This window comes from Callorhinus ursinus, unplaced genomic scaffold, assembly GCF_003265705.2.
Source record: "Callorhinus ursinus isolate GAN/ISIS: 27379988/994484 unplaced genomic scaffold, GSC_fseal_2.0 scaffold13, whole genome shotgun sequence".
NCBI classification, from domain to species: domain Eukaryota; kingdom Metazoa; phylum Chordata; class Mammalia; order Carnivora; family Otariidae; genus Callorhinus; species Callorhinus ursinus.
The window spans coordinates 11,834,927-11,859,836 of NW_027397075.1; the positions used below are offsets into that span (position 1 = coordinate 11,834,927).

A 24,910-nucleotide genomic window follows, 5' to 3' on the forward strand; every position below is an offset into this window, starting at 1 on the left:
GCCCTGACAGCACTGGGCACGCAGTAGGTGCTTAATAAGTGTCTGGTGAAGGCAAGACTGGATGGGTTAAGGGCGGACCCGAAGGACGGAGGAGTGGGGGGTCCTGCCTCGTGTCGAGGTCATGGAGAGGACGTGACCTCAGGCGGACCCTGCCAAGCTCCTCGCCCCCTCCCCGCTCTGGAGCGCACCTCAGCGCATGGCTCGCCGTTTTGAGGTCGCCGCCCAGACAGGGCACCGCGCGGTGGAGAGCACGCGGACCGCAGAGGGGACTAAACCCCACCACGGCCTCCAGCGGAATGTGTAAGATTCTGGCGGGGGGGCGCACCTCACAGGCCTGCACTCATCCTGTGGCGCCCTGGTGGGTCAGGTCTGAGAACCTACGTATCCTCGCCCATTAACCGCGCCACCTACCCAACCACCCGGAGCCGCGAACCCGCACCTTGACTTGAAGGGGAGGCGAAGGCCTGCGGCCCCCAACCCTCCGCCTGAGGACACAGCCTTGGAACGTGAGGGCAGTCAGGCTCCTTCGCTCCCAGGAGCGCAACAGGGAGGGGGCTACGCGTCCGTCCACTCGGACCCCGCCGAGAAAACCCTCGTGAAGGCGCGAGAACAAAAGAAGGATTACCGCGCCCTTCGCCTGACTGGAAGCTACCAGAGAGCCGGTGCCTCCCGCCTGCCCTCCCTTGGCGCCAAAGCCCTGACTCCGCCCTCAAGCCTCAGGCACCGCCCCGTACCTGGCACCGCCCCCAACCCGCCTCCCCCGCCCCCGCTCACCGCCTCAGCCCCGCCCCTCTGCCGCCCCGTCTCCCGGGCAACGCCGCGGCCCCGCCTGCCCCGCCATGGCGCCCGAGGAGACCGCGGAGGCCGAGAGCGTGCTGCAGAGTTTCGAGCGCCGCTTCCTGGCGGCGCGCACACTGCGCTCCTTCCCCTGGCAGGTGGGCGGTGGGGCGCGCGTAGGGCAGGCGGGAGGTAGGGCGGGCGAGGGGCGGCTGTGGCGGGGTGGGGGCGGGGCGGGTTCCGGCGCCCGACCCCCTCCCCCCGCCGCGCGATATTCTCGGCTCCCTCGCACTAACGGGCCGCGCGTCGGGTCCATGTCCCCCGGGCTCTGCCGGGGGCCGCGCGGGCTGGCGGCGGGCAGCAGGAGGCACACCTGCGCGCTCTTGGGGAGCCCAGCCTGCACTAGGCCTTCTGCTCCCTCCCCTGGCCCTTCCCGCCCTCGACTGCCTTTGCACACTGAGTCCACGAATTCAAGGAATGCGGAGTTTCCTCCTAACTCCCTTTGTCACTCGGGAGTTAGGTCAGGGACAATTCACGATAAATTTCATTACTTTTGTTGTTTAGCTAGTTGTCATTCTAGCCATTGTTCCTGCGCATGTAAACAGTCAACGTCCTCAGGACACCGGGAGACCAGTTGCAATGAGGGCAGTGACCAAATCACAAACACCCACACTCCCTCCCCCGCCAGGCCTCGGTGTTCTCATCTGTACCGTCAGCATTGGACAAAATCCTCTCAGAGGCAGTTTGAGGCTCTTATGCCTGTGATGGAAGAGACAGGGAGGTACAAAACAGGCCAAAAGAGAGACGAAAGAAGTCTCACCTCCCCTGCCCTGGAGACCTGCACAGGCAAATGACCATGGCAGCAGCTTCCTTCTGCCAATGCAGGGGCTCTAATGATGCTGCCTCCTTCATAATTCATGTGCGGTGAGCTCATTGGGATGACTCAGATTGGATACATATTCCTCCCCCCAAGTCTGCCCCAGCTTAAGGGGTGGTGGTTAGTCATTTGTGTCTCATTGACCTAACCCATTTAGCATTCTGAGAGATCTTTCCGGTCAGAAAGGAATATGTAATTTTTTAACCCAAAATGTAAACCTTCATAATAGCATCAGTGGGTCCCAATTCAATATCGACTATAATTATTCACATGAAATGAGTGCTTACTCTGTACCAGGCCCATGATAAATGCTTACTTAGACTGGCCTACAACAGCCATGCAGGGGGTACTATTAGTACCATTCACATTTGACCAGAAAGATGGCTTGATTAGTAAAGAAGTAGAGTGTAGCAGGGGGGAGCTCAGGCCTGGGATCCAGCCTGCCTGTTTTGAATCCTGGCCAACCCCCATACAAGCCGTGTGACCTTGGGCAAGTGAATACATCTCTCCTATACCTTAGTTTTCTTATTAAATGGGGACTACAGTGATGATGCTGGTGTCAGAATTACAGGAGATTGAAGCACCTGAGGCAGTGTCTATCTAGCTCATGGTAAGTGACGTGGGTGTTAGCTAGTATTTTTATTCCATCACCAAATATTTACTGAATGCCTTCCATGAGCCAGGCACCAGGAATCAGCAGTACACATTACAGATGAGGCCCTGCTTGGATGGGAGAGCCAGAGAATAAACAGGTAAATGAATAAGCAAGAAAACACCAGGAGATGACAGTGGCTGTAAAGTCAATAAAACAGGGAAATGTATCATCAAAGTAGGGGAGTCAGGAAGGCCTCCCCCAAGAGGTGACATTTGAGCCAGAACCTGAACAGTAAAGCAGCCTGCTGTGGGAAGGCCCTGCCAGTGAGAATAGGCTGCTGTGGTTGAGGAATGACAAGGAGGCCAGGGGTGGTGGCAGATAAGGTCAGAGAGAGGGGCAAGGACCAAGGTTTATAGGCCTTTTAGAGCCTAACTCACTCTGGAGAAATGAAGTGATTTGCCTGATACCACACACCAGCCAGGGCCAGTATGCCTACTTCTAGAGCCTGACCTCACCGCTGGGCTGGAGTTCTCTGTCAGAGAAGACAGCATAACCTTGCCTGGCCTGTGTGTCCATTTTAAAGATGTCAAGTTCAAGGTGAGCCCATCAGGTGTCAGTGTCATGGCTCCTCCCGTAATTCCTGGTTGATCATTTCAGCCTTGGAGCTGCTCTGTGACCCAGGTGAGCCTAAGCAGCCAGGGCTAACACAAACCAAGAGTCTGTCTTCTGATGTTCTTTCTTTGACTCATCGAGGTGTGTAACCCAGGACTTCTCAAGTTCAGGGTTTCAGCCAGCCTGTGGCTTCCCCTTCCAATTGGCCCCAGGTCCCTGAGGAGAGATCACTTAACACTTTGCTAACATGTCCTATTGCATGTTTAATGTTCCTGTGAAAATGCCCTTGAGATTTTTCTCTCTCTCTCCCCTCCACTCTCTCTCTGAATAGAGCCTAGAAGAGAAATTAAGGGACTCATCAGGTCCTGAGCTGCTGCTGAATATTTTGCAGAAGGTAAGAATCAGAATCACTGGGTCGCATCACCAGCCTCCTGACTTGCCCATGAAGACATGACAGAAACACAGTGGGCGCGCTTGTATCCTTTAAAAAGAAAGACACTGCATTTGGGTAGCAGCACCTCAGGCAGCTCTGACTCTGTTGTTTTCTTAGATGAAGACATTAGAATATACAAAAATCTGCATGAGAGGAGGGAATCTGGGAGATTTCTTTGAAACTATCCACAATGAAAACCAAGATGACAGCTATGGGAACATCTAGCATTTGGTAGCTACTCAAAGACTTTCTTCTTTACATTTACATTTAAGGAAAAAATAAGGAGGCAAGTCTTGCCTACTCATGTCTCTTCTAGATGTAGATATGCCTGCTTTTCTGAGGTAGGGTTTGAATTCTAAGGTACATCTGGGCAAGGGTAGAGGTAAGGCCACCACTCTGCCTGGCCTTGCCCCATCCTGACCCTGGCCATGTGGATCAAGTGGAAATCACACTGCATCCTGGCTATGAACCCTCTTGAGGATCATGAACCCTTCTGAAAACCCAAAGCTGTAAACTCTCCTGTTCTCACCCCACCCCCATAAAAAGGAGGACCAGAAGAATACATTTTGTATACAAATTCACGGGAGTTATAGACAGCCCTCCAAGCACCAAGCCCATCCAAGAAGCCTAGGTTAAGAATTCCTGTGTGGAGGGTGAACCAAGATTGTCTGACCACCATATAGGAAAGATTCAGCCATGGCTAGTGGAGGCTTGCAGGGCAACCCAGTCATTTACGACTGTGAGCTTAGAGATTCTGAGGTCCTTGTGCAGCAGCCCACTCTGATTTTCATCCTGAGGCTGAAACCTAACACCAGCCAACTAGAAAGCCCCTGAAGGGTTGTGTGGGTATTTTGTTGCCCTTGACTAAAAAAATCATGTCCCTCCACGTGACCTGGCCCCACTCTCACTGCCCTGTTGCCTTGCCCTCCTTCCCAAAATGCCAGGCCATGCCTGCCTCAGAGCCTCCACAAACTATCCCCTCTGCCTGGAACCCACTCCCCATGCTCTTTGATTTTCTAGACATCAGCTGAAGTACCACCCCTGAGAGCCACCTTCCCCTCTACCACATCCCAGGCAGAGTCCCCATCTTCCTCTGTCCCAGCCATCCTAGCACTCATCCTCAGCCTGGCATGTGAGCTCTAGGAGAGCAAGTGCCCAGTCTGCCTGTTCCCACTATTTGGGCTCTCACCTTTTCCACAGAGCCAGACAATCCCACAATTGTCCCCACTAAAAACTAGTTCATGCTGCCTGCCCTGGGAAGGGGTGGCAGAGCACTTTCCAGCTGCTATAACAAAATGCTATTGACTGGGTGACTTATAAACAACAGCAATTTATTTCTCACAGTTCTAGAGGCTGGGAAGGCCAAGATCAGGGTTCCCCAAAATTTGGTGTCTGGTGGGGGGCCCACTTCTTGATTCATAGACAGCTGTGTCCTCACTGTGGCAGGACTGAGGGAACCCTCTGGGGTCTCTTATAAAGGCACTAATCCCATTCATGGGAGCTTCACCTTCATGACCTAATCACTCCCAAAGGCCTTGCCTTCTAATACCATCACATTGGGTTTTAGACTTCAACATATGAACTGGGGGGACACAAACATTCAGTCTGTAGCAGGGCATTAGCTTGGGTCCGTGTGATCCATGTTCTACCCAGCATGTTCTGTCAGCCTTTGCCACTGTAGTGGAGAAATTTTTTTAGGAAAGGAATTGTATCTTAAGACTTACTGTTTCAGATGCATGAGGGTCACCTGAACCCAGAACCCTTGTGTCTGTACACATCTTTTCTGAGGGATCAAGTAATGGGGGTTGCCCTGTATTCACTTGAAGCTCATGGGAGACTGATGGCAGGGTCTCTCCAGCAACTCACATTGCGTCCTTTGTCACAGACTGTGAAACATCCTCTCTGTGTGAAGCATCCGCCATCAGTGAAGTATGTCCGGTGCTTTCTCTCAGAGCTCATCAGAAAGGTCAGTAATGGGCACTGTCTGGTAGCCACACAGCACCTGGGACTTGGCTGGCTCTCCGAAAGTGGACTGTGCCTGGCTTTGCCTGTTGGAGCTCCGATTTGTCCTATGCCCTTTGCCTGCTCTGCAAACCCCAATATGTCAGGGGCCTCCCTGTTTAACTGTTCCCAGCTGGGTTCGACCAGTCAGAGGCTATGGGGGAGCAGGAGGAAGAGAGACCAGGGTATCTCTCCCTCTGTGCTTCAGGAGGTCTCCAGCAGCAGCTGCATTTCCTCTGTGGTCCCAGCCCCCCTTCGCCGCCCCCCCCAACCTTTCTCCCCTAGCCCGCCCGCCCACTTCTGCTATTGCCGATCTCTGGATTGCCACACTGCCCTCTATTGGATGTTTTAGGTCTTGCAATACCTTTGTAACTAGCTCGCTTTACCCTCTTCTCCCTAATGGGCTATCTGATGTGGACTCTTTTCCTGACTGATACAGGATGTATTTTAAAAATGAGCCCACCCTTCATTCTTCCCCCGCCCCGCTATCTTCTTCTTCTTTTTTTTTTTTACGGACTCTTAAAAACAAACTGAGGGTTCTAGAGGGGAAGGGCGTGGGAGGATGGGTTGGCCTGGTGATGGGTATTGAGGAGGGCACATTCTGCATGGAGCACTGGGTGTTATACGCAAACAATGAATCATAGAACACTACATCAAAAACTAATGATATAATGTATGGTGATTAACATAACATTAAAAAAAGAGTAAAAAAAAAAATGAGCCCAAACTTGCTGGGTTTCACATTAGGCTGGACCTCAAAGAGGTGATTCCTTAGTGATCAGCATCAGACCTGCTATGATCGGCCACTGAATGCATGGGCCATGTCTCACCCAAGCTTAGCATGTGAAACATTCCTGGCTTCTCTGTTGCCTCCCCACCTGATTCTCCCCAACATGTGCATCTAGTCATGGCCTGCAGGTCTCCCCAGAACCACCAGAAGCATGGCCGCCCTGCTGCTGCCCCTGTGAAGGGCACGACAGAGGCTTGCCCATTGATGAAGCCAACTGTACCATGTAGAGTGCCCGTCCTTGTGGCTTTTGCCCGGGCTCACTTAAAAGCACCAGTTGTTTGATCCATCCACAGCATCATGATGGAAGGGCAAAGCTCTCTGTCACCGTCACATGGCAGCTCATGCAGCCCCATTTCTGCTGCCCTAGACTATACCTCACCATTGCCCTCTCTATACCTGAGATACCCTCCAGCTTCCCTACCAAATGAATTTTTTGTATGCCAGGTGGCTTGTATTAAGTCAATCCATCACAAATCTCCTATCTAAATCGGTAAAAATCCTCCAGCCTTTTTAACAAGTCAGAGTAAAAGTGAACACATGGAACCTTTGTTTGATTCATGAGGGTCAACTTAAATGTCTTGGCTGAAGCTTTTGCTCTGCCCACCCCCAGCACGAGGCTGTCCACATGGAGCCTTTGGACGAGCTGTACGAGGCATTGGCAGAGGTCCTGATGGCTGAGGAGCCCACCCAGTGCCACCGGAGCTATCTGCTGGTAGGAGATGGGCACCCTCCCCACACAATCCAGACATCCACCCCTGCACACAGAGTTGAAACTCAGACTCCAGTCAGCCTCAAGTGGGTGCAAATCCTGACCCATCAGCTCTGAGATCTTAGAGGAGGTCAGTTAACTACCCTGAGCCTTGGTTTCCCCTTCAGTAAACCAAGCATTTCAATACATTATAGTGCCTCATTTATGGGGTGGCTGGGGGTTAAGTCAGGTGATGCACATAATTGCATAGTAGAGACCTGGTGCTCAGTCCTCAGTAAATACTTCATGGGTGGGTGTTACAGGAGAGCATTTCTGAGTGTTTCTAGTTGCCATTAGGCCTCACCCCTGGTCCCTCACACCCCCGATGACTAGAGCAGCAAGTTCTCTCCTCCGTGGGCCGTGGTTCACAGCTGGTACCTGCATTTCCAGTGAATGCTCGGCTACTGGGGTTCTGTCCTCAGGCCTGTCATGTGCCCCATGACACAGACACATGGAGCACACAAGTCTTGTGTCTATGGTTTGCCCCCACTTGTTGATATTTTGGCTTCACTTAGTTTTGTTGAATGTTGTCCATATCTCACTGCTCTGTCTGTTTGTATGTGGTGATTCAGGAAGATTCAAAACCACACTCTCAGAACCCCCAGAGTGCTCCCCTTGATTTGAGAGGTAAATCAGAGCATGTCACTCGACCACCCAGAACCTTCCAGTGGCTGCCCTTCGTACTCAGACTCAAATCCTAGTTTCTCACGTAGCCTGCCATGCCCTGCATGCTCTGCCCCAGCCTTCCTTCTCATCTCGTTCCTCTTGCTCTCCCTGTGCTCCACATCCCTGGCATTCTTTGTCTTCCTTGAACTCACCAACTGAAATGTTGCCTCAGGGCCTTTGCACATGCTGTGCCTGGAATGCTCTCCTCCTAGAACCTCACATGCCTCACTTCTCCTTTATACTCACATCCCAGGTTACATGACACATCAGAGAGGCTGTCTCTGACCAATCTATCTGAAATAGACCTCCTATTCTCTGTTATCATGTAGTCCTTTTTATTTTCTTCATAGCCCTGGAAAACTGAGAAATTACTTTGTTTATTATGGTTTTATCCCCCATTGGCATGGAAGTTCCATAAGAACAGGGAATGACTTCATCTTGTCACATCTGAGTCCCCAGCACCATAGTAGATGCTCAGGAAAAATGTGTGGATGAATGAATGAACAAACGACTGCTCACAGTACTCCAGACACCGGAGTCTCCTATATGAGTTTTGTGAGCTCAGAGATAGCCAGAAACCACCCCTGGGTGACGGCATGTTGGAGGTGCCATGCTCAGAAGCCCCGCTTTGGAGAACACATTTCAGGACTGCATATTCCATGAAGCCCTTACCAGCAAACCACCTGCTTTGAGGGCAACAGGAAACTTCAAAGACCAGAGAATTCCCAAGCCCCAAATGTCAGGTTGAATTGAGGAAGGCCCCACATGCTGAGACTTTCCACATATAGGTCATGATGCCAGGGAGTTGTGACTTTTTGTTGTTGTTAATAATTACAGATTCACAGAAATTGCAAAAACAGTACAGAGAGGTGCCCTTTCTCCAGATTCCCCCACTGGAAACATGGGACCTGACTTGTATGGCATTACAACAGGGACACCGGTGTATACACCGAGCCTGTGTAGGTGTACCTCATTTATCACACGTGCAGGCCCGTGTGGGCACCACCACAATCAAGATACTGACCTACTCCGTTATCATAAAGACCTCCCTCGGGCCTCCCCTGTCCCCGGGCCCCTGCCAACCCCACCCTGGGCAGCCACTGATCTGTTCTCCCTCTCCACAGTCCTGTCATTTTGAGAAGGTCAGATGGATGCAATCTCACAATGTGTGTCCTTCTGAGATTGGCTTTCTTTGTGCAGCGTTAACACCCTCGAGACCCATCCAGGTAGCGCATACAATGACAACCTGCTCCTTTCCATTGCCATGTAGCATTCTGTGGCAGGATGTTCCACGGTCTTATCTAGCCATCCACCTGTTGTGATGTTTTTCTTTTTAAGATCAGCTCCTTGTCTCCTGGTAGCAGGATTAATTCTCTCCCTGTCTCGGCCCAGCCTTCCGGAGACTCGGTCACGCTCTCTGAGAGCACAGCCATCGTTTCCCATGGTACCACCGGCCTGGTCACGTGGGACGCTGCACTCTACCTCGCTGAATGGGCCATAGAGAACCCAGCCACCTTTGCTCACAGGTGACCTCGGGGGGCAGGGCAGGGCAGGGAAGCCGGTTTTCCCCAACACGGTCTCAGACACAGGCCCCCTTCTCCCACCTAGGACTGTCCTAGAGCTCGGCAGTGGAGCTGGCCTCACGGGCCTGGCCATTTGCAAGACATGCTGTCCCAGCACATACGTCTTCAGCGACTGTCACAGCTGTGTTCTTGAGCAGCTCCGAGGAAACATCCTTCTCAATGGCCTCTCATTGGAACCAGACACCACTGACCCTGAAAGGCACCCAGGACATAATGCCCACGACACAGAGAGCCCCAGGGTGACGGTGGCCCAGCTAGACTGGGATGTTGTGACGGCCCCTGAGCTGGCTGCCTTCCGGCCAGACGTAATCATAGCAGCAGGTACTGCCCCCCCCGCCCCGCCCCAGGGCAACTGGAGTGACTCCTCCCAGCTCTCAGCTCTGGGAAGGGGACAGTGCACCCTGCTAGGCAGAGGAATGATGAGACTTGTAGAAGGGCTGTTGTGGGCCTCCAGGGTAACATCAAACCACAGGGCATGCCTCTTGGATGCCCTAAAGCCACAGCTCTCCCGTTTGACACAGTGGCCACATGTACTCCTGTTAAAATGGTTCCATCGATAAATGAACCCAGCTTTTCTCAGCAAAACCTGAGATGGAGAGAACAGGCCCCAGGGCACCAAAGCCATCTAACCTATTAGCCAGGCTGCAGCTGAGTAGAGAAATTTTTATGTCCCTCTCTAGAACCTGAATGAAATGGCCAGAGCAGCGCCATGAAGCAAGGGAGCTGAACGCCAGCCCCGCCTCCACCACCACCCAGTCTTCAGATGTGGGGCTGAAATGGCCCCGGCAGCCCTATCTTTTCAGGGCTACGAGGGACAAGCATGATTCTCCCAGGACCATGTCTGATTCCTATGCATATCACAGACACCCAGCCCTGGGCCAGACCTAGGGTCAAACCACAGTGGTGTCCGAGTCAGGAAACAAGCTCTGAGTGCCCCCACCCCTGTGAGCACTTGCTTCTATCTCTGCATATGGCTCTGTTGTCTGATGTTTGCACATCTGACCCCAAGGGCTCTGCCTGCACGTCTCTATCCTAGGTCCATGCCCCCGTGTCTTTCAGAGATGAGCCCCACATCTCATCTCTGAGGGAATAAAAGGGGGAGGGAGGGGACCAGCCACTTCGGGTGCAAGGCAGAGTCCTTGAGACAAGGGGTGTTTGGCCAACAGCCGCCTTGTCCTCCACCAAGCTCACCCAGTCCCCTACCAAGCTCACTCAGTCCCCTGTCCAGCTGACAGTGCTGTGCCTCTGATCCTGGACCACAGCCCTGAGACCCATAGGCCCACAGTAGCCAGAACACAGAGCCTGAGCAGCACCCTCCCATGTAAGCATGCTGACAGGGAGCAAGTTTGTCTCCCCTGTCCCCCAGTGTAGCTAACAGAACAGTAGGCCCCTGGAAGCAAGAACTCTGAGACAGAGAGCTGGTTGGGGTTTATTTCATTAAGCGTCTTCTAAATAGACCATAGGCAAAGAATCGATTTTTTTTTTAAAGGAACACCAGTGAGTCCTGGATATTTTCCATTTCTTGCAGGGTCTTTCAGCAGCTTTTTTTTCTCTCATAAGAGTTTTCCTTTTTAACCACATCATCTTCTTTGTGTCCAATGGCATGATTCTAATAAAACTGGTTTCCAGGCCCCAGCCATGCTGCTGAGGTCAGTACAACCAGGCACCCTCTTTTCTGGATCCTAAATCCTGGAGTGAGCCCCTTTCGGTAACCTGAGATTTTTCATTGCAGATGTGCTATATTGCCCAGAAACTGTCATGTCCCTGGTCAGAGTCCTGCAGAGGCTCTCTGCTTGCCTGAAAGACCAGCAGGCTCCTGAAGCCTACATTGCCTTCACCGTCCGCAGCCCTGAGACCTGCTGGCTGTTCACCAACGAGCTAGGTGAGCCATGGGCCCGGGAGGGGCTGCTGTCTCTGCGAGGCTACCTGGGCCCCACACAGGACTCCAGAACACATGACGTGCTGGGTCCTCGACCCACTACCCACCCCTTGGGTGGTCAGCGGAGGAGGCTGGGCCAGGGAGCTATGCTCTGAAGGGGAAGAGGCAGTTTATGCAGCAGTCTTAAAGGTCAGAGACCAGCAGTCCTACTGTGTGTTTAGAGCACGTTTCAAGGGCCTTCAGACCTGTTTTCCTGGTCTGTAGAACAGAGAGGAGAGGATGGTGGATGCCAGTGGGTGTCAGGGTAGATGAGTTCTGGCCACACAGTAGTGCGGTGCAGGCTCTGGAGCAGATCCCACCTGCGCTGGTGAAGCTGGGCCGCCACTCACCTCCCCGTCTTCATCTTTACAGCGGAAACATCCACCTGGGACGTGACCCAGGGACTGGCATGCAGGGAGCACTTGGGAACATGGTAGCTGCTGTTATCGCTGTATTAAGCACCCAGTAAATGGAAGAAAAGCAGGGAGGACTCTGGAGGGGGGGGGCTCTGCCATTTACACCCCAAACTGGCACTGCTGTCGCCAGGTACCGCTGTGGCCAGGCACTGTCCTCAGACCTGACATGTCAGCCCCTCTAGCACCAGGGATGGGTATGCTGTCACATCCTCCAGTCTCATCCATGGAAACTCTGGGGTGCAGGGGAGCTAATGACTGCCTGAGCTCCAGAGTGGAGCCAGGCAGCCAACACCCGCCCTCCACTCTCCCACTCCACAACCACTGGCCACAGCCCTGTAGTGCCCGCCATGCGCCAGGCCCAACCAGGGCTTTCCACACACAGCCTGGCCACAGTGTAGGACCATGTTTGCCACAACCCGCCCCCCCCCCCCGCCAAGCACAGCCCCACCGACAGTCGCCTCTGCAGGCAAACAACCCCTACGTGTGCCCGTGTCCCATGGACAGAGTGCCCTGTAGCTTTCAAAAAGAATGAAGTCCTCCTTCAGATACTATATGAAAAATACACTGTAGTTTAAGAAAGCAAAGTACCAAACACCATATATATATATATATATGCCCATTTTTATTTAATTTTTTTTAGAGGGAGAATTTTTTTTTTTTTTGAGAGGGTGTTTCTTTGGCAAACTTTGTGCCCAGTGGGGAGCCCAACATGGGGCTCGATCTCATAACCCTGAGATCATGACCTGAGCTGAAATCAACAGATGGATGCTTAACCAACTGAGCTACCCAGGGACCCCAAGCCCATTTGTATTTTTAAAAATAATCGTCTTCATGTTAACATGCATACAGGGAAAAATCTGAAAGAACATAACCAATTAGCAGTTGTTGTACTTGGTGGCAGGATTATAGGCACACATACACACACACACGTGTGTATATTTTTTTTTTAAGTAAGCTCTAGGCCCAACGTGGGACTTGAACTCATGAACCCAAGATCAAGAGTCGCATGTTCCACCGACTGAGCCAGCCAAGAACCCCAACACTTCAATACTTTTAATATTTCATTTTTGTAATTATTTTCATTCATAAAAAACTGGTAATAAAATGCTCCTTGCCAAGGGCTCTTCAAACAGCTGTGCTTACAAAAACAATGTAAGCCCTTCTGATGTATGTCCAGCCTTTGCCAAGAGGCGCCAGGCTGAGTAATCAGGAAACCCAGCCAGGTCTGTGACCTTCCAGGGCCCAGAAGGCAGGGGCAGCAAACCTGGCTGCCATGGGCCATTTAAAAACTCAATTTTTGGTCCCATCCCTGAACACTGATTCTAGGTGTGTGGATGGGGCCTAGAAGTCTGTGGTCTGTATATACCCTCCAGCCTGTCCTGCAGCCCCACACTATAAGGTTGGTGTCGTGTCCCCAAACCCTACCATCCTGAGACACATATGTTGTATTTCCAGGCCAGACTGGGATCCCATGGGAAGCAGTGCCTCATCACAACCAGAAGCTGTTTCCCTATGAAGAGCACTTAGACATGGCAATTTTGAAACTAATTCTGTAGGTTTACAAACGTTTTTAAAGATTAACATAAAAATTAAATCACCATCCTGGAAAGAATTTTCATGTAGCAAAAAATAAAATTTTCACTGGACCTGAATGCTTGAAGAATGTTAAATTCAGAATCAGGAACTGCAAACTGTGTTCTAATAAAATATAAACTATTCAAGTGGGTGCCCCTTTCTGTCACTAGTTCTGGTTCTTAAGTAAATCTCTATAAATCATAAATGAAAATTTTGGCTCAGAAATAAGCATTTCATTTGTGAAAATAAAAACATGTATCAAGTATGTTACCCCACCCCCGAGCCTGTACCCACATCCCTCAGGAAGCCAAGCCCATTGTACACGTTACAACTGCAGGACCTGTCCTCAAGACAGGAATGAAAATATCAGACACACAATGGGGCAGATGCTGGGAAAGGCAGACACCGTAAGACAAAAGCAGGTCAAAGAGATATTGAAGATACCACAAGCAAATAACAAGAAGGTAATATAGTGGGGAGAAGGAAACATTCAGGTCAGAAGAGTCTAAGATTCAGAGCCTCCAGGGAGGAAACCAGGCTGAACCAGTTTCCTGGGCCACAAACTAGGTCATTAAAAAATATCATTCCACAGTTGTCCTTCCAGCTGCTGTCCACGGGGAGGCACTGTTCTAAAGCGTTTGCCCAGGGCTAAGAGGAACTGGGACATGCTCAGGAGCACTCAGTCTTTGGCTCAAGGGGTCACGTGTCCATAACCAAAGGCAGCACCATCTGCTTCCAGCTCTCATCCCAACGAAGCTGCTCTGACTCCCGGAGGTTCTTCCGGAACTGGTTTAGTTTGCCAGCAGGATCAGGAAACTTTGAAAAAAGCATCTAGAAGAATAAAGACCAGAACTTACCTCATCAACTGCTTCCCACCCCTATCCCAGGTCCCACCCGAAAGCTGTCCCTCCTTCCCAGCAGGCTAGATTCCTGTCCCCCTCCAAATACCGGCAGTCAGGCCAGTGATCTACTGAAACCCTCTGTCACTGCACCTCAAGAACCACTACCAGTGTCCTGGAGCCCGCAGAGTTCCCGCTCTGGGCCAGCTTCCACAGCAAGCTTGGCTCAAACACATTCTGAACCCAATATCCTGGACCCAACAAGCCCATTCCTCACAGGGCATAGGAGAGCCCTCACATTCCAGCCACACTCCATCCCCTACTCTGCTCCTACTGGACAGTGCAACCAGACTGGGGCATTTTCCATCCACACCATCCACATACCACACCCTACAGCAGCCCTTGGCTTCTGCTGCGCTGTTCCGTCCACCAAGAGCACCCACCCTCAGCCTCTGCCCACCACTGTTCAGCTCACGTGCTGGAACTAGACAGTCTGTGTTCTTTCCAGCTTTGCTAAACTACATCAGGTGTTTGCAAACTAAGCCCATGGGCCAAATACGGTCTCCACCTGTCTTTGCAAGTACAGTTTTATTGGAACAGAGCCACATCCCTTCACTCCTAGACTGTGGCCACTTTCTTGTTATAGCAGAGTTGAGTACTATTTTTTTTAAAGATCTTATTTAGAGAGAGAGCACAGAGGGAGAGTGAAAGGGAGAAGCAGACTCCCCGCTGAACAGAAAGCCTGACATGGGGCTCAATCCCAAGACCCCAACCCAAGCCAAAGGCAGATGCTCAACCAACTGAGCCTCCAAGGCGCCCCAGAGTTGAGTACTTCTGACAGAGACTATGGCAAAGCTGAAAACATTTTCTATCTGGGCCTTTCTAGAAAGTTTGCTGTCCCTGGTCTCATCTGCCAAGAATGATGATGAACACATCTTTTATAATAAGTGTTAAGTACCCTTTGAAGACTCCCACCTGTCCCCTTGCAAGGCTGCTTCACGAAGCTCCCTTCACTCACTCTCCCACAGAACCAGTCGCTTGCTCCCTAGACCGTGCACAGGGTCCACCACCTCTGGCATCATCTGTGTGGTGTAAGCTCCGCAAACCCAGAGGGCACTCAGGGCCCCCCACACACACCAAGCCCACGGAGGCCCAGCCTCTGAGACCACTGCTCCCCGCCTCAACTTTCACCCAGACCCAGCACAGACCCACCCGGCCACAGGAGCAAAGAATTGGGGTGGAACTCAGCGCCCTGGCGTGGGGGCAGACGTGGCTACCTGCAGCTGAGCTGCCAGCTCCTCGGAGTCCTCGAAGACCAGGCCGTTTTCCTCATGTTTCATGAGCTCGTGTAAGCTGCAGAGAGAACCACAGACCTGAGAGCTGCCTGGAGAAAACCCCCGGTGCCTGCCCCAACTCCCACTCCACCCCTCCCACAGTCAGTCTGTTCTTAGATTTGGCATCTGAATAGAAAAAAAAGGCCTGGAGGGATGGATACACATTAAAAATCCAAACTGATTCTGAGAAGGAGGTGCAATGAGCACACACTTTGACCTTTTCTGCTACATGTTCTTTTCCGTGAGAACATGCTCAATGGGCTCTCCATTTTTTCCTTAATTGCACAGCAGAAAAACAAGGTAAAAGGAAACCACACTGAAGGTAGACTTGGCACATTAAGGGTGACTTTTCTGGGTCACCAGGAAGTTAATCCCAACGTGCCCAGAGCTCAGGGTCGAACATCCTGTATTTCCCACTCAGAGGCTGGCTCCTGAGCCAGTGGTGGGGCTACCATTTCTAGAACCTCTCCAAACACCCATCTTTGCCAAGAACAGTGGAAAGAGAATTACACTCATTTAACTGATTCCAATCCAGCTATATGAGCCCAGACAAAAGGGACAGAGAGAGAAATAAAACCAGGTCAGCTGTGCGAGCAATTCCAGCCACCACTCTATCCATGAGTATGGATAAGTGGCCGCCTAAGTGGAGTATTTAAGACTCGTATTTTTTATTCAACATCAGCTCTAGGTGGAAGCCCACTCCTTTAATATGGTGCAGCCTACCTTCAGAAACCCCACGGGCCCTACTCCTGAAGACCACCTGGCAATGCTGCACGATTTTCCGGAGGAATTCCTTGAGCAATTCTGACCTCGCTGGCAACCCCCCACCACCCCCACAGCTGATTTGAGAACCTAACTCAGGGAAGATTTGGTTTCTGCTCCTACCACCGGAAGTTCACGGCGCACACAGGCAGACAGCACCCGAACATGTCCACCACCTTCATGGGCAGGTCCAGGCCGCTGGAGGACTTGTGCAGGCACACACCCAGGTCTGCCGACCCTGCAGGGTCGGGGCAAGGGGGGCAGTCAGAGTGCTGGCCCATGCACCCCTTGAACACAAATCCTCAGAGGACTGTGGATCGACACCTCAGGGTCAGGAAGGGAAAGCCCCCAGCCCCACATACAACTGGCTGAGTTGGGCAAGCAGCCTGGAGAAGGGGAGACACACAGAAGAGCTCCCCAACCACCACTCCTGGCCACTCGTCCCTGTTTGAAAATGACCTGCCCATCACGGATAGTTTTATTCAAACAGACTCCCTTTGTCTACTTAACCACGATATATTTTAAAAGAACCTGTAGTGGTTATTGCTTCAGGGGTTCAGAGTTTCTGCTTGGGGTGATGAAAATGTTTTGGAAATAGACAGTGGTGATGATCGTACAACACTGTGCATGTAATTAATGCTACTGAGTTGTATGTATACTTAAAAATGGAAAAATAGTTAAAATAGCAAATTTGTACTATAATGGTGTTTTACCACAATAATTAGGGGGGAAAACCCATAGCAGACCCAACAGAAAAGCAGCTGTCACTGTGAAAATAAAGCCAAATAAACAACTTCGCATAAATCCTGGCTGGAAATTCCTGCCAACCCAAGGCCTTCCACTCGAGACTGTTCACTGGAAGATGAGGCCTTAGAGATTTGCCAGCACTAGGCCAGCACGCCCCTCCGGAGAGAGAATGATGGAGGAAGATGGAGAGGTCTAGGAGAGTCAATGCTGTTTAACGCATTATTTCTGCACCTCCCAAGCCACTGCCCTCCCAGACTTGGGGAACTTGGGGAACCCCAACCCAAAACCAGGCCCAGCCCTCCTGCCCAGATGGAAGAGTAGGACTGAATGGAGGGCTCAGAGGCTGAGAGGACAGAACCCCGACAAACAGGTCTGGGGCCCAGCAGGCGGGAGAAGCCGGCACATCAGGAAGCAGCCTGGTCCCCTAGAGTTCAGCCAAGAGCTCCTCCGACAGGTTCCTGGCAGGTGGCATCTCCTGGCCCCACATAGTCCCTAAGCAGGTCCCAGTCCAGCCTGAGGCCTGTGTGTGTATGGCCCTGGAGCTAAGAAAGGCTTTTAATTTATAAAGGATTACAAAAACAAAGAAGACTATGCAACAGAAGCAAATAAAACATTTACTATCTGGTCCTTTTCAGAAAAACTCTGTCCCTGCCCTATCCTAGAATATTCCCTTTTAAACCCCAGCTCTCTCCCTGCTGGATGCCCTTACCTAGAAGCAGGGGGTAGTCCTCAGCCTCCAGCCACGGAGTACAGACCCGGATGTGCTGGAAACGCTTCTGGCTGATGAGGCCGCTGTAATACTCTTTCAGAGGCCCTTTGCCTTGCAGAGAAAATCTGAGTCACTGCACTGGGCCCATCTCTGGCTCCATCCCACAGCCTCAAGCCTCAGAACCCTGCACAGGTGTGAGCAGAAGGCCCACACTCTGCAGCTGTGATCAGGTCCCCATCTGGCCCCTTGCAGACCCCCCAGGGGAATGCACCCTGACCGCTGAGGCCATGGCCCTTCTCTTCCCCCCACCCCCACCCCCGCCCCAAGCAACCTGCATCCAGAGGGCCTCAGGCTGGGAAGGTAGCCAGGATAAACTCTGGGCAGGCCCCAGAGTACCAACTGGATACAACTTCTCACCCAGACTGGCCTGTGTCTTGCCTGATGCCCCAGGTGGCACGGTGTATACAGTGGGCTCCTAGCTGCCCCTGGGAGCTCTGGCCAGGAGGAGGGAAGTATACAAGGTGGGGCAGCTCGCCCGGGACTCTGCTCTAACCACAGCTCTCTGCTTCTCTCTCTCCCCAATGGGCTACTCTGGAAGCAATTTTATGTTGAGCTCTTTAGTTTAAAGTGGACTCTTCCATTTAAAAAAAAAAAAAAGAGGATGCCTGAAAACCACTGCACACATGTGAAACTCAGCATCTGTGAGGCCATGCTATCCAAGATTCAACTAGAAGCCACACCCTGCTGTCAGGCCCCTCTGAGCCTCAGTTTCCTCCTCTGTCAAGCTAGTGTAGAAAACCCTACATCAGACAGCTGTGGTCAGGATTGACAAGACAACCAACATCACACGCCTGGTATGGGGAAGGCACACAATACAGGCAGATGCCTTCTGCACCCCGCCCCCAACTGCCCCCATTTCATATGGGAACATGGAAGATCCCTGGCAATACCTGTTATCACACAGACCAGAGAAGGAAGGCTCTCTCCATCTAGGATCAGCTGTTCAAACTCTATGTTTAAAAAAATTAAATGATAACCAGGATTATTATCTAATCAGGTGAGTGGGGGTTGGGGGACGAGATGGTGGCAGGGAGGGAGCCTCTCCCATCCACAAGATCACTCTCACAGAGGTGGCATTTCAGATCTAGGGCCTGGTCACTCAGTGACCCAAATGGGGACGCAGAGCCACCGCCTCCACCACCCATGTCCTTAGGCTGACCCACTCAGTGGCCCTGGGGCAGGAACATGCTTCAGAGGACACCACACAAGGCCAGGTGAGCACCTCACAGCTCAACAGCCCCTGACAAGCTCCTGATCACAGCCACACACCTACTTTCTAATGCTGCCAGCAAGATGGAGAAGTCTTCATCCTCTGTAAGAAAAGAGAACTAAGTGTCATTGGCTGGTTTCTAGATGCCTCCCCTCCCAGCTCAAGACCCTCCCCTTTCTCATCTGGGCCCCAGTGTCGTCAAATACACATGGGGCGCAGGCTCAGCCAGGTGCTCACACAAGCCCCAAGCGCCCAGAAGGGTCCTGAGACCTGTCCAGCTGGTGCTGCTGACCAACAGGGCTGGCCGCCCATGAAGATGCGTCACCACCCCACTCTGAGCATCCCGCTCTGTGAAGGCCGACCTCTCTGTTGCTGGGTCCAGGGGTTCTGAGCTGAAGGAACAGAAACAGAGCCCATGAGATGCCGCAGAGCAAGGCCTCGGGCCCCAGGATGGCCATCTCCTGCCAGAGTGAGGAGTAAGGCCCGCAGGCTCCCAAAGGTCAGGCCAAGTCAGAACCACCATCCAAAACTCAGCTCTGCTGTTGCCGTATAAAAGCAGCCATGGACAATGCATAAATGGATGAGTGTGCTGCAGTACCACAGAACTTCATTTACCAAAACAGGTGGCAGGCCTGTGGTCATGGTTTGCCAAGCCCTGGATTAGAGGATTCCCAGGTCTGCAGCCAGAAGATAAAGAGAGGCCATGACAGCAGTGAGGACCCAGGGGAGAGACGGAACAGCTGCGAGGATACTGGGGAGAGGCGGGAGCACAGGAAACACAAGAGAAGGCAGATAAAGGCTGAAGATGGGAGACGTACCGGGCCTTAAATGCAGAGTAGGTGCGGCCCAGCTTCATAAACAGCTGGTGTTGCAGGTCCAAGGGTATCTCTTTAAAGAAAGATGCTGGCTTGTCATAGACGGTCACAGCTCTGTAATGAGATCACAGGGGGCTCTGGAGAGAGCCAGAGAAAGACCTAAGGAATACAAGATTCAGGGGGATCCAAAAAATAAGTTCATTCGGAGGAGCCAAGTCTCAGACAAGGACAATAAGAAGCTTCAGAATTACTTGGGGAAGCACAGAGACATGTTCCAAGACCAAAACCACATGGGCCATTGGTCTCCTCCTCCCTTGGCTTCCCAGGTAACCATCTCCCAGACCCCTGGGCATTTCTGGATGCCTCGCCAACATGACACAGCAGGCACTGCAGCTGGGACCAACCATACTGGGACCGCTCGCCTCCCCAGGCCCCTACTTGATGCCCCAGTTCTCTGCCAGATCTTCCCGCATCGAGTTGGTCACGCACAAGTTCAGGTGGGACAGGCGCCCGCTGAGTTTCTCGTACCTGAAAAGACATACCACCATTCAGCCAGGAGCCCTGGGCGCCACACTGCCACCACCCCCACATGACTTGACACCTTCTGATATAGAAGAGCACAGAGCTGGGGTCTCCCAAATCGAGTTGCTGGTGAGGCACCTTCCCAGAGTCTGCACTTAGTTCCATCTGTACTACTATTTCCTTTACACCTTTCTTTAAGTCATATCGCTTTTCAGCATAAATACAGTTAGAAACCTTATCTCTACAAAAGGGAAAATCCAGGCTCTCTTGACACCAAAAGAAGAAATATAACAAAGGTCTCTTTATTATATGTTAGCCACACTGTGCTCTTGCTGCAAAGGCTGTGGGGCTGAGGCTTGTGGGCTACCAAGGGATGGTTTTAAAAACATTAGAGAGGTGTAAGCAATAGATTAGCTCCCAACAGAGACCTGAGCCCTGATCCCAGGGCAGAAGTGAAAGAGGACGAGAAAGGCGAAGGAGCACTCAAGGCTGCTGAATGCCACTGGTGTACAGTGGTACAGGTGCACAGCCTGTTCCTCACTCAGGATGCAGAGAAGGCGTGAGAGCTGGACAGCCGGGGACTGAACTGTGGTCCTCACGCTTATTAGCTGTGCGGCAAGCAGCAAAATGGCGCTCGACCTCAGTCTCCTGGCTTGTAAAAGGAGAGTGACCACAGGACATCCTCACCAGGGGCAGCGTAAACTGAATGGGATAAAAGGCCTGGCCTGGCATGCAGCAAGTATTCAATGATCGCTTGCTGCTGCTGCCACAGCTATTAGAACCCTCAGTGAATGACCCATGGGGGGAAGGCGGCAGATGGTGCCCGCTCGGGCTCAGAACACGACTCTTCCTGCTCTGCGTCCAACCTGCTCCCACAGGCCCTTCTTCCCTCTCCCTGTCTCAATGGTTGCAGCAGACTGTGGCCTATGTCCCCATCCTCCAACAGCACCCCCGCTTTTTATTTGGGGATCTGGTCTGGGTGCACCTGGGACCCCAGGTCTGACAGTGGAACACTTCCCCTAAGCCTGAGACATAGGGGTATAGTGGGATGTCAGAGCCTGGCAGATGAGCATGAGCCAGTAAAAGAGGCTCCCTTTCTCGCACTGAGCCTGTCAGGGTGGGGATGAGCACCAGGGAAACTCCGCAGCACGAGCAACACCTCCAGGAGGGAGTGCGGAGAGAGAAATGAGAGTGGGTCCTGACGATACCTTTTGGAGCTCAAAGTCAGCCATGTCTCTGGACTTTGCAGTTTCAGGGACCAACAAACGTCTTCCTTGCCTTAGGCCTCTTTCTATCACTTGTAACCAGAGTTAGCCTAATTCCCCAGCCTTGCCCTTACCCCACTGAACACATGGGGGACCAGCTTCCCAGGCCTCTGCACTGGCCCTTCTTCCTACCCGGTTCAGGGATGGTGTGTGCACCCTCTTCCCAAACACTCACCATTTAGCCAGCACGACAAGGCAGTGGCTGGGGCCATGCACTAGACCCATAATGGAGTAGCCATAGTTGTGCCAGTCGATGACGAGCTTGCTCCCACAGAGGCAACCCACAAGCCAGCAGACAGCAATGGCAGGCAGGCCCGGGGGGTTCTGGGAAAGAGATATTTGAATGAAGAGAAGGAAATCCAGACCACAGTCAACAATAAACTGAGTGAAAACTGTTGCAACGTACATGGCAAAGAGTCAATTATCTTTGCAAAGCTCTTGGTAATTGATAAGCAGAAGAAAGACCCTCTTCCTCACCAAAAAAGGTATAAAAACTCATAAAGGAAATAAAATTGGCCAACCTGAAAAGTCCAAGACCACCAATAATCAAGGAGATAAAAAATGGCCAAAGAGGTGCATTTTTCACCTATCAGAATGCGGACCCTAAAACACCTAACAATAGCTAGTGGTGGTGAGCACGTGGGAGAAGAGGCATCCCCATTGGGTGGGGGCTAAATTGGCCCAACCTTATTCTAGGACTATCCAGTAACACACCACAACATTTTAAAAGTGCTTGAACTCTGGAGCACCTGACTAGCGAAGTCAACAGAGCATGTGAATCTTTTTTTTTTTTAAGATTTTATTATTTATCTGAGAGAGAGAGAGAGAAAAAGAGAGAGCATGCACACAAGTGGGAGGGAGGGGCAGAAGGAGAGGGACAAGCAGACTCCCCGCTGAGCAGGGAGCCCGACACGGGGCTCAAACCCCAGGACCCCAATATCATGACCTGAGCAAAAGTCAGGTGCTTAACTGACTGAGCCACCCAGGTGCCCCAGAGCATGTGACTCTTAATCTCGCAGTCCTGAGTTCAAGCCCCATGTTGGCCATGAAGCCTACTTTAAAAAAAAAAGAGAGAGAGAGAGAGTTTAAAAAGTGCATGAACTCTGATCAAGCACAGGAATTTACCCCACGAAGAAACTGCAAAAAACATATGTTCACTGATGCTCTTTACTGTGCTATTTGTAAAAGTAAAAATTCTGGAAGTATCTGAATGTCTGTTAAAATGAAACTAAATAAATACATTAGAGCATATCATATATTGTAATACAGTACAGCTAATTAAGAGATGTTTTTATATGTTAAAAAGCAGCAAACGAGAGAGTCTGAGAGCCTAATTCCAAACCAGACTGACTAGCTGGTTCAAATCCTAACTCCAGTATTTCCTAGCTGTGTGACAATGGGCTATTTACAGAATCTCTCTGGGTCTAGGTTCTTCATCTCTAAAATGTAGGTAATACAAGAACCTACTTCTTAGAATTCCAAGAAATTGGATGAATTTTTAAAGACATTTAGGTAAGTAATAAGTACAGCATAAGACTCTCTATAATGACATAGAAAAACAGAATGAATGAGTACCATAAATACAAGGCATATACCATAAGCTCCTACTCATGTTTTCATAAGTCTATACACATACAAATATGCAATTTATTCACCAATTTGCACATTTTATTTTTTTTCAAAGATTTTATTTATTTATCTGACACAGAAGCACAAGCAGGGGGAGTGGCAGGCAGAGGGAGAAGGAGAAGCAGGCTCCCTGGAGCCCCATGTGGGGCTCAATCCCAGGACCCTGAGATCATGACACAAGCTGAAGGCAGACACTCAACCGACTGAGCCACCCAGGCGCCCCACAATTTGCACATTTTAAAAGGCTGGGAAGTAAAGGAAACTTAACAGTGGTTCTCATAGAATAACAGAAGGCTGATGTTTACCTGGAGAAAGATGTAGGCTGCTGGCTCCCTGCATATCAACTTCCACAGCAAGTGCACGGACTGAAATACAACTTTGACTCCATATTGGAAAATGTAGGGCCCAACTACAAGTCAAAAAAACAGCTGTTGCTCCCAAAGGAATTCTTGGCAATGTGTAAATCCCCACCACACCCGCCCAACACACACACAGATTCAAAGGAAACTGGAGTTCACTGCATCCTACCTGGAAGTTTCTGAAGTTCTGTCAAACTCACAATCTGAATTCTGTTGTTCTGCAAGAGCTCATCATAGGGTCTGGAGTCTGAAAAGAATGTCTCCTTTAATGCAGTGGACAGGGCAATATAAAGTCAGATAATCCACCAGCTCGGGCTGAATAGTGAAGAAAGAATGTTTTGGAAAATAAGACTTTTCTCTCTGTTCCTCCACAGCCAGAACAGAGCATGAGGACACTTCTTGTCCAGATTCTCTCCACAGAGGGAGAGCCTGAATCTTATCTACCTTTATTTACTTAACACAATGTCTGGCACATAGTAGGCACTCCAGATAATTTAGACTACCCGACTGGTGGAATTACCCCACCATCGGCAGACCCCCTAGGAAGTTCCACTCCACTCTAACCTCTGATGACACGTTCTAAACAGGGGCCAAAGGCAACCAGTGCTACTCCCTCCTTTTCCCTGATACACGGTTGAGGTACCCTCTAAAGATGTCATCCTGGAGGAAGATGAAGGAGCAGACACCCCTGCTTCTACACACTGAGAGTAAAAGCTGGACATGCAGCACAAATGAAACATCTTCCTGCAGACTTCTGCACTGAGGGTGTGGAATGGAGAGGAGACAAGTCCTCTGAGACACAGCCTGACAAAAGTAGCCACAAGGAGGTATGGTCATCGTCACTGGCCCTGGAGTCACACACACCTGGGTTCCAGTCCGTCTTTCCATTCACTAGGAGGATTATGTGAGACTATGAAATGAGTTCACTTAATTTAGCACAGTCCTGACATATGGCAGGCACTCCATTAACTGACTGTTCCTAGAGACCCATCCACCAAAGGCTGGGCAGAAACCTGGCCGTCTGGGCCACTACCGAAGGCGTCCAATCTCAGAGAGCTGCGCGAGGTAGGAGGAAAGAAAGGGGCGTCCCCGCCCCAGCTCCCCTGGGCTGGTCAAAGCCGCGGGTTAAAGGGTGAGAGCGCAGCCTCCCTCCCAGGCCCTCGGGGCACTTACTGCAGAAGCCCAGAAGGGTCACGGAGAAGCCGCTCTTGACAAACGACAGCGCGTGGTACTGCATGCGGGGGCTGCGGCCCAAGTCCCCCAACACCACGATGATCACGTGCCACTTCCCGCGCCCCTGCCGCCAGCGCTTCCACGAGACCAGCAGCAGCAGCAGCAGCAGCGACGCGGCCACCGCCAGCAGGGCCACGCAGGAGGCCGCCATCTTGGCGGGCCGACAGCAGTCACGTGACCGCCCTCCCCGGGCCGACTACGCAGTGCGCAGCCCCAGACACAGCCTCGGAGGTGGGCGGACAGAAGGGAGGGGGGAAGTGGCTCCTGACGTGGCGGCCCACGGAACACTGGAGGAGCCCTTGCGGGCCAAAAGTTAGTGATATTAAGGTAAAGTTTTTACCATGTGAGGATCTAGGAACAATTTTTCTCAAAATTCTAAGATAATTTCAAACAAAATACAGTGAAACAGTTTATATGAATCTCATAAGCATAATG

The 24,910-nt window shown here is 51.4% G+C and overlaps 2 protein-coding genes across 13 annotated transcripts; one reads left to right on the plus strand and one right to left on the minus strand.

The window, feature by feature from the left end:
• Window positions 1–815: 815 nt before the first annotated feature.
• On the plus strand, window positions 816–16,056 carry EEF2KMT (eukaryotic elongation factor 2 lysine methyltransferase). Of its 11 annotated transcripts, XM_073899547.1 has the most exons (11): window positions 817–935; window positions 1,466–1,701; window positions 2,338–2,406; window positions 3,193–3,255; window positions 5,180–5,260; window positions 6,696–6,797; window positions 8,624–8,725; window positions 8,838–9,025; window positions 9,108–9,403; window positions 10,815–10,964; window positions 12,872–13,062. In XM_073899547.1, exons 3-11 carry the CDS (start codon window positions 2,383–2,385, stop codon window positions 12,970–12,972), a joined length of 1,107 nt encoding a protein of 368 aa, XP_073755648.1. In that variant the 5' UTR covers window positions 817–935; window positions 1,466–1,701; window positions 2,338–2,382; the 3' UTR covers window positions 12,973–13,062. The 11 variants fall into 11 exon arrangements, with proteins under 11 accessions (XP_073755650.1, XP_073755647.1, XP_025714873.1 ...); XM_073899552.1 differs by lacking the exon at window positions 2,338–2,406 and having other exon boundaries at window positions 5,121–5,260; XM_073899554.1 differs by lacking the exon at window positions 2,338–2,406.
• Window positions 12,455–24,657, minus strand: ALG1 (ALG1 chitobiosyldiphosphodolichol beta-mannosyltransferase). Of its 2 annotated transcripts, none has more exons than XM_025859087.2 (13): window positions 24,416–24,657; window positions 23,412–23,489; window positions 23,189–23,292; window positions 21,430–21,578; window positions 19,906–19,995; window positions 19,471–19,581; window positions 18,923–19,044; window positions 18,716–18,754; window positions 18,333–18,392; window positions 17,383–17,493; window positions 16,050–16,164; window positions 15,108–15,183; window positions 12,455–13,822 (listed from the first exon to the last, which is right to left on the minus strand). In XM_025859087.2, exons 1-13 carry the CDS (start codon window positions 24,624–24,626, stop codon window positions 13,691–13,693), a joined length of 1,398 nt encoding a protein of 465 aa, XP_025714872.1. In that variant the 5' UTR covers window positions 24,627–24,657; the 3' UTR covers window positions 12,455–13,690. The 2 variants fall into 2 exon arrangements, 1 of the variants encoding a protein (XP_025714872.1); XR_012380458.1 differs by having other exon boundaries at window positions 13,770–13,822; window positions 16,022–16,164.
• Window positions 24,658–24,910: the final 253 nt, after the last annotated feature.